At 41.5% G+C, this 17,208-nt stretch overlaps 3 protein-coding genes across 10 annotated transcripts; all 3 read left to right on the forward strand.

The window, feature by feature from the left end:
* LOC8058120 (U-box domain-containing protein 36) lies at positions 35-3,849 on the forward strand. Of its 2 annotated transcripts, XM_021451182.1 has the most exons (8): positions 35-1,043; positions 1,544-1,665; positions 1,843-1,964; positions 2,081-2,185; positions 2,271-2,361; positions 2,450-2,590; positions 2,860-3,297; positions 3,419-3,849. In XM_021451182.1, the coding sequence occupies exons 1-8, from the start codon at positions 605-607 to the stop codon at positions 3,692-3,694; spliced, it is 1,734 nt and encodes a 577-aa protein (XP_021306857.1). In that variant the 5' UTR covers positions 35-604; the 3' UTR covers positions 3,695-3,849. The 2 variants fall into 2 exon arrangements, with proteins under 2 accessions (XP_021306857.1, XP_021306856.1); XM_021451181.1 differs by having other exon boundaries at positions 2,860-3,849.
* LOC8058121 (translocase of chloroplast 120, chloroplastic) lies at positions 8,490-12,034 on the forward strand. The gene is made up of 2 exons (XM_002464931.2): positions 8,490-8,635; positions 8,822-12,034. The coding sequence occupies exon 2, from the start codon at positions 8,854-8,856 to the stop codon at positions 11,821-11,823; it is 2,970 nt and encodes a 989-aa protein (XP_002464976.1). The 5' UTR covers positions 8,490-8,635; positions 8,822-8,853; the 3' UTR covers positions 11,824-12,034.
* On the forward strand, positions 12,211-15,723 carry LOC110431730 (U-box domain-containing protein 33-like). Of its 7 annotated transcripts, none has more exons than XM_021451178.1 (7): positions 12,211-12,531; positions 12,842-12,925; positions 13,032-13,225; positions 13,346-13,486; positions 13,729-14,343; positions 14,433-15,194; positions 15,302-15,723. In XM_021451178.1, exons 3-7 carry the CDS (start codon positions 13,067-13,069, stop codon positions 15,482-15,484), a joined length of 1,860 nt encoding a protein of 619 aa, XP_021306853.1. In that variant the 5' UTR covers positions 12,211-12,531; positions 12,842-12,925; positions 13,032-13,066; the 3' UTR covers positions 15,485-15,723. The 7 variants fall into 7 exon arrangements, with proteins under 7 accessions (XP_021306853.1, XP_021306854.1, XP_021306849.1 ...); XM_021451179.1 differs by lacking the exon at positions 12,842-12,925 and having other exon boundaries at positions 13,729-14,054; positions 14,136-14,343; XM_021451176.1 differs by lacking the exon at positions 12,211-12,531 and adding an exon at positions 12,538-12,711.

Below are 17,208 nucleotides of genomic sequence, written 5' to 3' on the forward strand. Positions count from 1 at the left end.
CTGAGTCTCATGAAATAAGTTCTAGTGACAGTGTACCTTTTATGCTGCATTTTAAGTGAGCTGCATGCTTAATATAATACAGGCTCAAGAATGGGTTGTTGGGTTCTAGTGCCTGTATAGCTGTATGTTTAATCTGCACCGGCCATGTGTGACGTGTCCTATTGCTTCTGGTTAACAAAACTAGGTTTATACTACATCCAAAAAAACAAAACCACAGTATCTGCACTATTGCTATCCCACTACAGCACCACCACCTTTGAATTGGCTAAATATCCTTTATTGAAATTTGAGTGGTATTTTATTGCTCATTTGCCTGCATGTTTTGTACTTATCAATGTGGTTGGGCCTCTGCTTTTGTAATCAGACATATGTAGCCAAATCTGCCCCGGATGTTAAACACTATACAAGATGAATATTCTGATATTCTACATTAATAATTAATATGTCTGTAATTCAATCAATATTTTAATACTAGATATTGTCTTATACCAGTTAGATGCTTTCAGTTTTTCTCGATGATAGTTATTATATCCTAGCTTCATGCCGTGTTCTTTGCTCCCAATCAGTTGAAACTTGAACCAGCAAAATATTGCATAGACGACTGATGAGTCAGTCAACCGTGCAAGGCATTATGAAACAAGCAGAAATTTTGTCTGATGTGACAAGTGCTCACACTGAGTTAAGAACTACAGGTAGCCTGGGAACTTCCTCCTTGTCTCTGTATGTCTCTGTCGCGTGCCATTGGCTTCCTCCTCGCACGGTGTCACTGTCCCGCGTCCAAAGTCTCTTGTATGTTATACTAAGTCCCAACGTCTGCGTGTTTCTTATGCCACTTGCCATCAGACAAGGAGCTCTTTCAAACCTAGGCTTCACGGCGAACTCTGCGAAGAAGTTGGCGGCGATGGAGAAGGTTTTCGTCGTGCTGCCGGCAGAGTTCAAGGCGGGGCAGTCCACGCTGTCGTGGGTTCTCGATCATTTCAGCGGCGGCAGAACCACGGTTGTGATCACACATGTGCATGTCCCGCCACAGATGATTCCAGTGAGTACGTGTTTCTTGATCTTATAATTATAATATTCTTTTACCTCTCGTTCTGTTGCTCTTGCAAATGGTAGTTCGATGATTCTGGCCACCGGCCACATGAATTGATCATGATGTATTGTGACCGGCCACGGGAATTCTCCTGGCGAACGTTTCCTGTAGTTTGCTTGTTTCTCGTGTTTCAAACTTTCAATAAGGTGATTGTCCAATCGGACTAATACTTTATAAATATATCAGATTAAATAGGATATGCACTAACTGTGGTGAAACATTGGATTGTTACTTCATGTTACTGTAAAATGATTGTTAGCGTAACCATAACCCACTCTCTTCCTGTGGGCTGCGAACAATAATATTACCTTGCCTTGAGGAGAAGAAAACTACTCTGTGATTTCTTTTCCAGGACATGCAAATTCTACCCTTGCCTGCCGTGGATAGGAGATATTAGTTCTGCTTGTGCCTGATGTGGTTAGATGATTTTATTAATTCTATCTTTTTATGCAGTGGGAGTTAAATTCCACTCTAGTAAACTGAGTCCGGAGCAAGTGAAACTGTTCAGAAGGATCGAGTATGAGAAGGTGGACAAACAGCTAGATGGCTATGTTCATCAGTGCTCAAAAATGAAGGTGCTATTCTGGCCCTTCCTCATGTTTCATGACCACTGTGTTGGTGTGTCATGCACTCGTATATTTTACATTTACCTTCTTCATATGGTTTTGGCATGCAGTTAACAATTTAAAAGTTAGCATCAAGTTTCAAACTGAACAGGATGACTGATAGGTCCCCACGTTTTGCAAATTCAGGTCAAATGTGAGAAACTAGTTTTTGAGAAGGAAGACGATGTAGCTGGTCTGATTGAACTCATTGTCTTGCATAAGGTCACTAAGCTAATTATTTCAGGTGCTGCAGACAGGCAATATTCAAGGTGAATCTGACATAAGTAAATCCTTTTTTTTTCAAATTTGAATTCTGTATCTGGTAAACTTGGAAAATTATAAATCCATCATGTATCAAAAGTACATTCCTCAACTTTGGTTTCAGAAAAATGGACAAACCTAAAAGTAAGACAGCAACAGAAATTATGCAGAGAGCTGATCCATCATGCAAGATTTGGTGTGTTTGCAAGGGACAACTAATCTGTACCAGGTACAGCTTGAGTTATAACGTTTGGGTTTCTGGTAGATAATGAACAATGGGGGTCACAAATTTCTGATCGAAGTTTCTATGATAGGGGTGAGGAAGAGGAGATTGCACCATCAGCCACACCTTTTGTCCCTGATTTTGATCACCAAGCTCTGCAGTTAGTACCTTACCAGAAAGAGGTGTGGCAGAGTATCTAATGGGATCCCCCTGATTGTAATGATTATGGCAAACTTATATTTTCGTTTTTTTTCCATTACTATTATGTAGGACGACGTTAAGTCGGAGTTGGGGTTATACGATGAGCTTAAAGAGGCATGCATAGCAGCTGAGAACTTGATGAAGAGAGCCCTAAACGAATCTTCCAGGCGCCAAAAGGCAGATGGAGAAGTGGCCTCTGCTCTTCAGAAAGTACAATTCCTTGCCCCTTGAGAAGTAAAAAAAAAAATCTTACAAACTTATTAATGGAGTTGCTCTATTTCAGGCGGCGCCTGAATTTTCAGGCAACAATCTCGTACAGTCAATCAGTACAATTCAATAACAAAATTACCTGTTGCCTGAATAACAACAAAAAATCAGACACATGACGTACAGAATAAATGGCTTATTAGACCACTATAAAACACTCTACTAATTGCATACATTTTCTTAGATTTTGATGAGAACTCTGAACCTTGTAGGCAAAGGAATACCAGGAGCTGTACTTAGAGGAGACGAGAAAGCGTGAAGAGCTTGAAGGAGCTCTTGCGAGAGCACACCGAGAGATCGCTCGGTTAAGGCAAGCAAACCAGGTACTACCCCTGGATGAGCAAAACAAAGCAACAGACGAACTCCAAGAGGCAATGTCAGAGAGATCATCCCTGGAAGGCCACATCTTCAACATGGATGCCGTTTTCGGAACAGCCGCCGGTCAAGCAACTGAGCAACAGCAGAAGGAGCATGTCCAGATACAATTCGATCTCGGCACCGGTGAAAAGGACCTGGAACTGGAACTGGAACTCGAAGCGCTGCTCAACCAGAGCAAGCTGGCCGCGTTCTCGCCGTCGTCCGTCATTCAGTCGCCGTACGAGTTCGACGAAGATCGCGTCCCGTCCTACTTCCTCTGCCCGATCCTTCAGGTGAGTGCCTGCCTGGGCCTGCATCCTCCTCCTCTCAGCAGTCAGTACAGTGCATGGCGCTCTGCAAGACGGTTAGTTTTTTGTGAACATGTTCTCCGCGAAATCGAATCGATTCTTGCAGGAGGCCATGAGGGATCCCCACGTCGCGGCAGACGGGTTCACGTACGAAGGCGACGCCATCAGAGGCTGGCTGGACGGCGGGAACGACGCGTCCCCCGTGACCGGGCAGCCGCTCGCGCACCGGGAGCTGGCACCCAATCTCGCGCTTGCTGCCGTGATCCAAGATTACACGGTGATGATGATGAAGAAGCGGCGGCAGTACCGATTCGGCGATTCGCATGACAACACCGTTGCTGCACTTCAGTTTCTTTCCTCTCCTGTGGGCAGTGAGCGGTGAGCTGCGCTTGCCAGAATGGCCAGGCATAGATCACGCCGCGCCCATTTGCAGGTTCGTGTACAGTTTGTGGCTTTGTGCGTACAAGCCTATATTGGTGGTGGAATAAGACCTTGTTTAGTTCTAAAAAAATTTTCAAGATTCTTCGGCACATCAAATCTTGCGACAAATGCATTAAACATTAAATATAGATAAAAAAATAATTAATTGTACAGTTTACTTGTAATTTACGAGACGAATCTTTTAAATCTAGTTAGCCCATTATTAGATTGTCAAATAAAAACGAAAACGCTACAATAGCAAAATTCAAAAAATTTTATGAACTAAACAAGGCCTAAGAGGAACTGAGGAAGAAGAGCGTAACATGGATGTGAGCTTTTGCCTTTGTCGTGCGAGCTGTTTGATGAATACTGGAAGACACCCCAATGATCCAAACCCATCCGAATAGAATCCCTCCAGAGGCAAAAGACCCGAGATCCTGGCTTGTATGGTTCGCCGCATCTTAGGTCTTGTTTAGTTCCTCACCCATCATATCGAATGTTTGGATGTATATATTAAGTATTAAATTAGATAATAAAATAAACTAATTACACAGTTTAGTAACAAATCACGAGACAAATCTTTTAAGTCTAATTAGTCTATGATTAGCCTTAAATGCTACAGTAACTCGCATGTGTTAATAACAGATTAATTAGGTTTCATACATTCGTCTCGCAGTTTACAGGGAAATTATGTAATTAGTTTTTTTATTAGTATTAAATACTCTTTCCGACATCTTATAAAACATCCGATGTGACACACAAAAAGTTTTCACTCTCCAATTAAACAGATCTAAAACATGGCCTTGTTTAGTTTCTAAAATTTTTTGCAAAATTTTTTAGATTCTCTGTCACATTGAATCTTACAGCACATGCATAGATTATTAAATATAGATAAAAAATAATTAATTACACAGTTTGCCTGTAATTTGTAAGAAGAATCTTTTGAGTCTAATTAGTCCATGATTGGATAATATTTTTCAAAGTGTTAAATACACCGGCGGCCCTTTAACTTGTACGCCTGCGCAGCTTAGGTCCATAAACTTGTAAACTTGAAATTTGCCTCCCTAAACTTGTTTAGTCGTGCACCGAAGGTCCATATCTCTTCATATAGTTGCTGACTAAGATAAAGTTTTATAAAAAAACACCCTAGAGTAGTTATTTTCTTAGTTGTGCACCTTGCGTTCGTCCACCTACACTTAAAACCCCTCCGGCAGGGCCAAGATGAACCAGTGCGCATTCTCCTATGTCGTCCATCTCACTGCTGTGGATGGACTTCAACAACATGATGCCTCGCCATGGACAGCCTGAACTCTTTGATTTTGTGGCCCACGGTGGAGCCTTGCTGTTGGACGATGCCTAAGACCTCTTGGTGGCACGCGACATCATCGTAGAAGAGCACCTCCAGCCTTGGCTGCACGTCGAGCGAGGAGTCCGCATCACCGATAGGCCATCCTCCTCATGACATCTCCATCCTTTCACAAACAACTATGACACCGCGATCCACAAGACCATGACCTCGCTGAGCACCACCCTTGTCACGCCAAACACTACGGGCTGGTATGCAGGTGCGGTGGGGCCGCAGCGGGCCAACCTTGGAGCAATACGTTGACGCCGGCGTTGGTGGAGAAGGAGTGCTGGAGCTAGTAAGATACTACAGAGGGTGGTTGAAGTATGGACCTCTGGTGCATGACTAAATAAGTTTAGGGAGGTAGATTTTAAGTTTGCAAGTTCGTGGACCTAAGTGGCATAGACACACAAGTTAAAGGACTATCAATGTATTTAACTCTTTGTCAAATGCAAATGAAAGTGCTACATTGCCTATTTTACTAAATATTTTGGAACTAAACAAGGCCAAAATGGCCACCAAAATCTACACACTTGTGATAAATTTTGGTAAGTAAGAGTCTATGATTATTAGTATTTGGGACAAAATACTAAGTGTAGCACGCGTCATAGTTTCATCATTGAACCAAATGACTGCTTAAAAGTTTGTGTCATGACTAATATAGTAATATGTGTGGTAGCAATACTTAGCAGCGAATCAAACAATCTCTCAAATTGCCAAGAAAAATTTTGACTGGCTATGAAAAATCGGCTACTATATGCTTCTAGATCAAAGTTTGGCTATAAACTTTTGGCGTGCCTCAATGAAAGTAAACTGTCGTTAGATCATCTCCACCAAATCCATTTCTGCATTTTCTTAAATTTTCCTACGGTGCATTAAGAGAACTGAATTTTAGGTATCAAAGCAGAAAATCTATTCCCTTTAGCATTTCCTTAAATTCTCCTACGCTGGAATAAGAGAACTAAATTTTGGGATATCAAAGCAGAGTGAAAAAATCCATCCCCTTTATTTACATTGGTCCTATATGTCAGTGGCACCTCTTTTACGGCTCAGTGGTGGCTTGGCGGCCCATGTGCTCCTCCTCCCTGGCGTGAAGGCCTGCGCTCTCGATCGCCGTCTCGGTGGCCCATGTGCTCACGATAAGAAAAAAGTCACTTTTTCTATCTCAATTTTCACAAAAGTCTATTTTTCCTCCCTCAATTTTAAAACCAGACAAATCACCCCATTAACTTTTCAAACCATATATTTTACCTCCATTAAGTGGTTTCGAAGGCGGTTTTGCTATAATGAATGGTGTTTTGTTACAGTAACAATGGTTTTGTTTTTTTCTTTATTAATTATCTCGGCTGAATTTTTGAAAAATTATAGTAAATCATAGAAAAATCATAAAATAGAAAATCTAATTTTGTTAGACTCTACATAAGTAGATCTATATATGGTATACTTTAGTATAAATTTTTTGCTATAAAGATTTTGTCTTTTTGTTTTTTATTTATTTTGGCTAAATATTTCAAAAATTATAGTAAATTATAGAAAAATCATAAAATAAAAATCTAATTTTTAGACTCCACATGAGCATATATACACAGTAAAACAATAATATGGTCTACTTTAGTACAAATTTTTTATTGTAGCTTTAGATCTATGCTTCTGTAGTTAATTAAAACAATTCATAGCTGTATCTTCTATAATTATTTTGTCAGACTAAAGCATACCCATATTGTTCATTGCGTATATATACTCATGTGGAGTCCAACAAAATTAGATTTTCTATTTAATATTTTTCTATGATTTTTCAAAGGTTCAACATAAATAAAAAAAGAAAAACAAAACCTTAATAATAACAATTTTGTACTAAAGCATACCATATTATATATTTACTGTGTAGATCTACTTATGTAGGGCCTAAAAAATTGAATTTTTTATTTTAGGATTTTTCTGTAATTTACTATGATTTTTTTAAAATTTAGCCGATTATAATTAAGAAAGAAAATAATAAAACCATCGTCACTGTAGCAAAACCACCATCACTGTAGGAAAACCGCCTTCGAAATCATTTTAGGGAGGTAAAATACACGGTTTAAAAAATTAAAGAAGGTGATTTGTCAGATTTTGGAGTTGAGTGAGAAAAAACGAACTTTTGTAAAAATTAGGGAGAAAAAGTAGATTTTAAAAATAGTTAAAAATTAATCATTAAATTAAACATAAAATCTATTTTATAATAAATTTATTTAAAGATACAAATAGGGTTTAGTTAAACTAAAAATAACTTTTAAGTGAAATGAAAATTCATTTAGTGCATAGGGAGTAGCAGGCACTGACGGTGCGCACTTCGATGCCACCTCATCTCTGATAAACCGTCTTTCTTCGTTTGCTTCTGCAGTTTTTCTTTGTCCTCCTTTTGCTTTTGCCGGCTGCTACCTTTTCTCTCTACTTTTTTTATATATTTTTTAGGCCGCTCGAGTCTCAAGTGCCACAACAATTAAAATGATGAAGTAATATAAAAAGAGGAGGTGAGTTTCATCTCACAAAACCTAAATGACAGTGTTTTCCGATAAATGAAAATTTAAGAAACCTACATTGAGAGTTCTCAATTTCATCCCCACGTGACTCACATCCTTATGGTGTATCCTAAGTCTAATGTTTATCATACTCCGTACGTTCCATGTAATTTATTTTACATATGCAAGTCTCTCTATATTTTTATATCATACAAATATCAAAGTAGATTAAATTGTTTTTATTGTATTTTTATGTTAGTACTTAACTTAAATAGTATTGTAAGTGGCTATATTGTTCATATGGCGCATATGATTATAACATCGTGTAAGAGTTAAATGTCACGTATAACTTATGAACTGAAATAAAACTATAGACTAAGAGACAATATTTCATTATCTAGTTACCGCCACACAGTGACGAAGCCAACAGTGGGGATGCCGGGGCTCCAGTCCTCCTACGGCTGCTGAACTCATGGAGCCTCCTTAGCCCCTCCTATACATTTTTCTCATTGATGTATTTTGAAAAGGAGACGAGGTAGAAAAAGCCCCGTATAAATATTTTTGTGGATTCATCCCTGCTGCCACGTCTTTAAAAAAGAATAGACATGAACCTTCTCACTCAGATTGACATGTACATAGTTGCATGCATTAGCATTCATCTAGACTTGCAGTTCTATTTATTTGTTTTTGGTTGCCGAAGATGTTTTCATGCGAGCCTGCACGAAGCTGATAGAGTTTAGAGAATATACCACAAGTTTACTTTGCTGCTAAATTGTTTTTGCGATTCCAAATTGTGTTCAGTCGCTGTATGAGTTAATGGGCCCCAATTTCCTTAGAAAAAGCTGGGCCCGTAATTAGGCCTCTGTAAACTGGGCCCGCAGAAAAGCAAATCTCCAGGGTTTTAGCAGAGCCCAGTAAAAACGGCGGAGGCATCCAATCCGGGTTGCGACTCCCCTCCTCTCTCGCCGCTGCCTGCCTCTCTCCCTCCTTTTCCTGGCCGCGTCCGCGCCGCGCTCACCGATCCCATTTCACCCACGCCGCCGTCGCCTCCAACCAGGTTGGTTTGGTGTCCGCCACCTCTCTCCGGATCCGTCCTCCACAATCTTTTTGCATGTATTTTTGTTCACATAGATTATTCCAGCCTCCGTCCGCTTGCAATTGAACGTCTTTGCGTTTGTTTTTTTTTATTACCCTCCTGTTGCTATCGTTTGATCCGTTGCGTTTTCTCTTGATGTCGGACTAGGGTTCCGCTCCTTCCGCCGGCGGGTGTGATCCATGGAGAACGAGAACGGCAGCGTCGGGCGGCCGGAGGATCGGGCGGGCGAGAACGGCGGAGTCGCCGAGGAGGAGGAATCCGCCGTGAAGGCAGCCACTGCGGCGGATGAGGGCGATTGTGATGTGGTGGTGGAGGGCGTGGATGAGGGGGACGTGCCGCCCGGCGCGGTGGCGGCGCAGGATGGTGGCGGGGATGAGGTTGGGGAAGAAAACCGGGCCTCGGGAGAAGGTGCGTTGGAGTCTGCGGGGGTGTCTGGTGATCACCAGCCAGTGGTGACGCCGAACACCAGAGTGGTGCTGGAAACCGGACAGCTTGCGGCAGATAAGTGGGACGAGGACGAAACGCCCCGTGTGGTTGATGTGGAGGAAATGTTTGCTGATGATGTGAATCAAGAGCAGGTCGCTGCACAATCTGGGAGCGAGTATGAAGATGTAAAAGGTGGTATGTATCAAAGCAAAAATCAGCCAGGGAAGAGCACAGAAGAGATCGCTTCCTCTCATAGCAGGCCCAAGTCAGTCACACATTCTGCAGCTGAGTCTGCTGTTGCCATTGAGGAATTGGATGACTCAGGCTTCTCAGATGATGAGAATACCACCACCTCTGCTCCCCCTGCAAAATCCTCAGCTGGTAGTTCTACACCTGCACAATCAAGCAGTGGTGCTTCTGCTCGGTCTACTAATGGTCCCTCTTTGCTATCTCGTCCTGCTGGCCTTGGATCATCGTCTTCCCTGTCGCAGCCTCCTGTGCGTTCTGTTCAACAGGTCCGTGCCAACAGGCCATCCGCTGTGGATAGGGGAACCCAGGAGGCCACTGAATCTGCTGAGGACGATAGAGATGAGAATGATGAAATCCACGAAAAGCTTCAAATGATCCGGGTTAAGTTTCTTCGTCTCGCTGACAGGTTTGGGCAAACTTCTCATAATATGGTCGTTTCACAGGTTCTGTATCGGCTTGGGCTGGCAGAACAACTTAGAAGAACTACTGCTAATGGGACGTTTAGCATTGACCGTGCAAGAGAGATGGCAGAACGTCTTGAAGCTGCTGGAAATGAGCCCCTTGATTTTTCATGCACCATCTTGGTTCTTGGTAAAACTGGGGTCGGTAAGAGTGCTACCATTAATTCAATCTTTGATGATACCAGGTTGGATACAAATGCTTTTGATTCTAGTACTAGGAAGGTTCAAGAAGTAGTTGGTATGGTTGAGGGAATCAAAGTAAAAGTGATTGATACACCTGGACTTTCCTGCTCATCTTTAGAACAACACCACAACCAGAAGGTTCTCAATTCTGTCAAGAGAATTATTAGCAAAAACCCTCCGGATATTGTTCTTTATTTTGATAGGTTGGATATGCAGAGCAGGGACAATGGTGATGTCCCTCTTTTGCAAACCATCACAAAAGTGTTTGGAGCATCAGTTTGGTTTAATGCCATTGTTGTGTTAACTCATGCTGCATCTGCGCCACCAGATGGGCAGAATGGAATTCCTCTGAGCTATGAGATGTTTGTCACCCAGAGATCTCATGTAGTGCAGCAAGCTATAAGGCAAGCTGCTGGTGATGTCCGTCTTATGAACCCAGTATCCCTGGTGGAAAACCACTCAGCATGCAGGACAAATAGGGCTGGCCAGAGGGTATTGCCAAATGGACAAGTCTGGAAGCCACAGCTACTGCTGCTTTGTTTTGCTTCAAAGGTGTTAGCAGAAGCCAATGTGCTCCTCAAGTTGCAGGATAGTCCCATGAGTAAACTTTCTCGTACAAGGATTCCTCCACTGCCTTTCCTCCTTTCTTCCCTTCTTCAGTCTCGTGCCCCATTGAAGTTACCAGAGGAGCAATTTGGTGGTGATGATGATGATCTTGAAGATGATTCGGCAGATGATTCTGATTCAGATGATGGTTCAGATTATGATGATTTACCTCCATTTAAGCGTCTCACAAAAGCTCAGCTTGCCAAGCTGAACAAGGAGCAGAGGAAGGCCTATCTTGAGGAGCTAGATTACAGAGAGAAGTTGTTCTACCGAAAACAGCTGAAAGAGGAAAGCAAGCGTCGTAAATTGATGAAGAAAATGGCAGCAGAAGCCAGTGCTCGAGCAAATGATTTCGGTAACAGCAACTTAGAAGATGATTCTAATACTCCAACTAATGTTTCAGTGCCTATGCCTGACATGGTACTGCCCTCATCTTTTGATTCTGGCTATCCTAGCCATCGCTATCGTTTTTTGGATACACCAAGTGAATGGCTTGTCAGACCTGTATTGGAAACCCAGGGCTGGGACCATGATGTTGGTTATGAGGGACTTAATGTTGAAAGGTTGTTTGCTGTAAAAGGTAAAGTTCCTCTATCCGTGTCTGGCCAGCTTACAAAAGACAAGAAGGATTGCTCCCTGCAAATGGAGGCTGCAAGTTCAATTAAGCATGCTGAGGGTAAGACTACTTCACTTGGGCTTGATTTGCAGTCTGTTGGCAAGGATATGGCATACACAATTCGTGGTGAATCGAGATTTAAGAACTTCAGGCGCAACAATACAGCTGCTGGGATATCTGCCACGCTCCTTGGGGATTCAGTATCAGCTGGTGTGAAGATTGAGGACAAACTGATAGTGAACAAGCAGCTCAGGGTCCTGATTAGCGGTGGGGCCATGAGTGGGAGGGGAGATGTGGCGTATGGAGGCCGCCTCGAAGCAACAATGAGGGACAAAGATTACCCGATTGGGCGGATGCTTTCCACTATCGCGTTATCTGTTGTGGATTGGCATGGGGATCTGGCAATTGGCTGCAACATCCAGTCTCAGATCCCTGCTGGAAGAGCTAGCAACTTGGTTGGCCATGCGAATCTAAGCAACAAGGGGACTGGCCAATTCGGGATTCGCCTGAACAGCTCGGAGCATCTTGAGATCGCACTCGTTGCTCTCGTGCCAATATTCCAAAACATTATGAAGCTGTTACAGAATTATTACTCAGAATCTGGCTAGTATTTTTTCCATTTAAGCCTGAGAAAACAGTGAGCAGAGCATCATAGGTTAAAATCTAGCATAAATTAGAACTTTTTACTTTCAATTTATTTTGTTCTTTTGTTACCAACTTTTGTAACTATGCTCTCCCTGGGCTCTTTCTTTTTGTGACAGTACTCATCTAATGTAAGGCTTTTCCCTGAGCTCTTTCTGATGAAGCTGGATTGGAGAATTCATCGTGTCACTTTGTCAGATTTCTGGGCATACTCTATTGCTATATTATATTAACATCTGAATCCTAGTGCATTCCGAGCCTTTTTTTTTTTTCAAAAGTTGGATAATTGTAATTTTCCAAGTCAGAGCGAAACAAACGAACCAGTCAATGACGTTTCACAGAAATTCCTCCTGAAAACGAGTCACCAAAACTGCTTTGTTCGTTTGAGCTTATCAGCCAAATTTACTAGCTATTTAGCAGTTTTTTTCTGTCACAACAAATCTTTCTGTCTGCCTTCCGGGCTACACGTTTTATCTTACCAGTAACTACGGATGCTGTCACATCTGATGGGCTTGTCCAGGAGACTTTTTCGTTCTTTTTCAGACGGCCCCGGGGCCCGGGGGAGGGACGTTGACAAGTTGCGCGTAGCTGAGAAGATTCCCTGTTTCGAGGGGGCAGAAATTTCCATCTCCTTTTCTGCGCTTCAGTCTCACCGCAGATGAGTCGCCGCCAAGGTAACGACTCCTACAATCTTCTTTTTATTTTTATTATCTACCTCTACCTTCTGATCCCATGCTCCTATTCATAAATTCACGCGTGCTTTTAGGCTACCCGGAGTCTAGTGAGACTGCACGAAATTCTTATGAGCTCTGCTCTTCTCAGTTCTTAATAAGTTCCTCTGAATATTAACTAAGGTCTATGGCTGCCTCTGGATATCTTTTACTGCATGTATGAGCGTACCTGACGCCATGGCTCCAGTGTTTTTGTGGTGCGATAGCCTTGCTAACTGTTCTTCTTCCTGAATTTGTTCCCCATGGATAATAGCTTGCTCCGGTTTTGGTTTCCGTTCTTGGCACGGATGGGAAATAGAAGCCAAACCTCCTATCACCTAATTGATAAGACCGTCAGGCATGGACATGCTAAGACCTTTTTCATGTAGTTACAGAATTAGATAACAAGTAATCCTTATCCCTTACTCTTAACTGCTTATTATAACATGATTATTTTGTTTCAGGTGCTAGCTCAAGCTCTTACAGTGTATCATCATTCATGTCCGATGAATTGGACTACTCAGATTCGTTGTCCTTGCACGAGGACAGCAGTACCGAGCACAGTGGCTCTAGGTCGGAGCTTCTGTCGTCCCTCTCAGTTGATCTGAAGATGCCCCCAACAGAACATGTTCAGAGTCCGGCACCTCATAGAGATCTGGTTTGCACCAAACTTAGCATCCTGGTTCTTTATTGAGCTGTACCCTGAACTGTTTCTTTTGGTGGATGTTCATCAATTGAAGCAAGTATCCTTTGTGATGCATCTGTAACTTATGGACAGGAAGATATGGATTTTGATGCCGACTTGCAAGATAGACTTCAGAAGGCCTTTGATGAGATTGTCAAGTTGAAGAAAGAAAACCTTGAAGAGTCTTGCCAGCGCCAACAGGTTGAGAAGGAGCTCCTAGTCGTCCGCAAGAAAGTAAACTTCTTTTGCATTTTTTTTGTTCTGAACTTCGTTTGCATTTTTTTTGTTCTTACTTTCTTCACTAATGTATGTTTTTAATCCACACTCAAGTATGGAAACACATTATAGTGTCATGAGTAAATTATTGTTGCAATATTAATCTGTCACTAGGAAGCACATGTTCCATCCATCCTATGTACATAATATCTAGTTAATATTTTTTAAACTATATCTAGTTAATATAGCTACCTTTTCAGGCTAAGAAACTACAGGATCACCTCTTAAAAGAGCTACAGCACTCGAAAGGATTTGAGGAAGCTCGTGCTGCAGATCAGCGCTTGATACAAAAGCTTAAAAAGGATATTGAACTGCTAAAGATCCAGCGTGATGAATATCTTGAAAAGTTTCATCAGGCAAGTGACCAGATCTTGCTTCAACCTTTAGGAGCAGCTAAGGAAGCTCATGAACAGGATAAACATGAGATAGAAACACTGAGAGAAGGAATTAGTCAGCTTAAGATCCACCGAGACGAATACCTTGCAAAGTTCCAGGAGAAAAATAAGCCCAAGTTGGCGCCGGTGCAGTATGTTTCTGATACTAATGTTATAGAAAATGATTCGGAATCATACAGAACTTCCCTTGACAACCAGTTGTGGCCTTACAGGGACATTGCAGTCAGATATTCTGAAGGACACACTCAGTTTACCTTGGATCAGCTGAAGCTGGCAACTGAAAATTTCAGTGAATTACTAAAAATTGGAGAAGGTGGGTATGGACGTGTCTACAAGGGCACTATCTGTGACACCGCCGTGGCCATTAAGATTTTACGTCATAATGAGAACCTCCAAGGCTTACTGCAGTTTCAACGCGAGGTAATTAAAGTAGGATGTCGCAATTCCATGTTACTAGTATTTATGTAGAGGTTATGCAAAGTGATACAAAATTTGTGCTGTCATTCCAGGTTTTGATTCTGACCAAAGTGAGGCACCCGCATCTTGTCAATCTCTTAGGAGCATGTGATGAAGTGTCAGCTCTTGTGTATGATTATTTACCAAATGGAAGCCTTGAAGACCGTCTTTCCTGCAAGGGTAACACCCCAGCGCTGACATGGCAGGTCCGAACAAGGATTATTGGAGAGATTTGTTCTGCGCTAATCTTCCTCCACAGTCATAAGCCCAAGCCTATTGTCCACGGTGACCTTAAGCCTTCCAACATCCTCCTTGATGCTGATTTAGTGAGCAAGCTTGGAGACTTCGGCATTGCTCGATTTCTTGTGCCATCCGACACCAGCACCATGGTCCATCTTACTGACCATCCAATTGGGACAATGTTTTATTCAGACCCAGAATACATGGCCCACGGTGAGTTGACCCAAGGATCAGACGTCTACTCGTTTGGTATCATCATCCTACGCCTCTTAACAGGGAGACACCCAAGGGAGATAGTGAAGAGAGTGGAGGATGCAATGATCAATGACGAACTGCACACCATCATCGACAGATCCGCTGGTGAATGGCCCTTTGTTCAGGTGCAGCAGCTTGCGCGTATTGCTATGAGATGCGCAGCAGAGAAAAGGAGGCGGCGCGCTGACCTTGTCACTGATGTGTGGCCAGTGGTTGAGACAATGATGAAGAATGCCTCCTTATCAGCATGCCCCTCAACTTCTTCATCTATTCAGGATGAAAGCAGCGTGCCACATTACTTTTTGTGCCCGATTCTGCAGGTACATGTGTTGCTTCACATTGAATCCTTTTATGTCCATGATAGTTACTTTCATCCATCAGAAGTTGTGCTGACATATATTCATATGGATGCTGCTAATGAGATCAGAAGGTCATGAAGAATCCACACATAGCAGCGGATGGATTCACCTATGAAGCCGAGGCCATAGAGGAATGGCTTGAAGCACATGACACATCACCCATGACCAATCTGCCACTTCGAAACTGTGTTACAATTCCAAACTCAGCGCTTCGCTTAGTTATCCAAGAACATCTTCAGCGTGGACCATGACTGATGCAGATCCTTCGCTGTGGGAGTTTATGCCTACAGGCTACATCTGTATGATTCTCAATTCATTCCTGCTTGGATCCTGAAGGGGATAAAAGAAAACTAGAGTTTTATTTTATTTTTCCTTTAAAAATCTTAGTGTATACAAAATTGGTCTTATGATTCTTTGTGTAGCATGTGCATAACTGGTTGTGACTATGAAAGAAAGTAAATATGTAATTTGTCAAGTTTTGATTTCTCAAGGTAGTTTTGTTAGTGAAATGTCTTTACCAGTTTACCTTATTATTCAGACGACATCTGACATTTTAGACAAGAAGAGGGAGTTGATGATCCAGTTTGGCATCTACCCCACGTTGTTGCTTCTGTTTCTTAACCCCCCCCCCCCCCCCACCCACCAAAAAAACATCACTTCTATTAAGGAAGATACTCTCTCCGTTCCAAAATAACTATCGTTTTGAGTTTTCGTGTCACAAATTTGACTAAATTTATCGAAAATATATGTAACATTTGTATCTTCAAATAAATTTGTTAAAAAACTAGATTTAAAGATCTTTTCAGTAATATCATAAGTATTAATATTTTTAATATATATTTAGTTAAAGTTGTTTCATGAGAAGGAGAGAGTATATCATAAACAACGTCTCTATCTGAAGTTGGCGACAAGGTATTGCTTTATGCTTTTTTGTTTCCTCTATCTAAGCATTGTGTGCAGTGTCTATGAAAGGAGAGAGTATATCATAAACAACGTCTCTATCTGAAGTTGGCGACAAGGTATTGCTTTATGCTTTTTTGTTTCCTCTATCTAAGCATTGTGTGCAGTGTCTATGAAAACCTACGTCTCGTGTGTTGCTAACCAAAGCTTACACCAAAATAGATAATCACCTCTATTCTATACCAGAGAGGCAGGTGTATTATCACTTGGCAACCTCTCCTAACCATTGCTGTTATCGCTACCTTGTCCCTGAATAAATTAATTGCAAGAATTGTCTAAAGTCACTTTTTTTAAAATGACTAAATTTATATAAAAAAAGAGCGTCAAGACTTATGGCATCAAATTAGTATCATTAGATACATCATAGACTATATTTTTATAATAATATATTTACTTGATATTATAAATATATGTACTTTTTTCTATAAATTTAGTCAAACATTAAAAAAAAGTTTAATTTAGGACGACTCTAGAAATTGATTTATTCAAGGATAGAGGGAGATTTTTCTTCTTCTTTTGCATAGCAATTTAGAATTCACCAGTTCTGAATTACGAGGGATTTTGAGTTTGTTAAAAAAATAGAGTGGCGTAAACACATTTTAGTAATGCAAAAATAAAAATAGAACTGCTAGACTAAACACTTAAACGTGTCAACCTCTCTAACTCCAAGAATTTATAGAGCTAGCGATGATCAGCTCAAAAAACGTTGGAGCTAACCGTCCATTTCAGATTGTCAGTAGATTTTGCAAGTTTTAGTATGCACTATAACTCCAGCAATTTTAATACAAGCGCTCCTTGCAAAACACACACAAACGTTAGAATTTATAAGTTGTTACCGTATTATTATCACAGTGACGTTCCGAGTACTGATGCGTGGTTTAGGATTTATAGTTGAAAGTTGTACGGAGTACCTTACATTCTGCCAAAAAAAAAGGGTAATGAACAATGATGCCCATTGGCCAGTCACTCTCACAGTCTCTCTCACTCGATGCCTCCTCACGGCGCCAAGGGGTTC

Source organism: Sorghum bicolor, chromosome 1 (assembly GCF_000003195.3).
Source record: "Sorghum bicolor cultivar BTx623 chromosome 1, Sorghum_bicolor_NCBIv3, whole genome shotgun sequence".
Lineage (NCBI taxonomy): Eukaryota > Viridiplantae > Streptophyta > Magnoliopsida > Poales > Poaceae > Sorghum > Sorghum bicolor.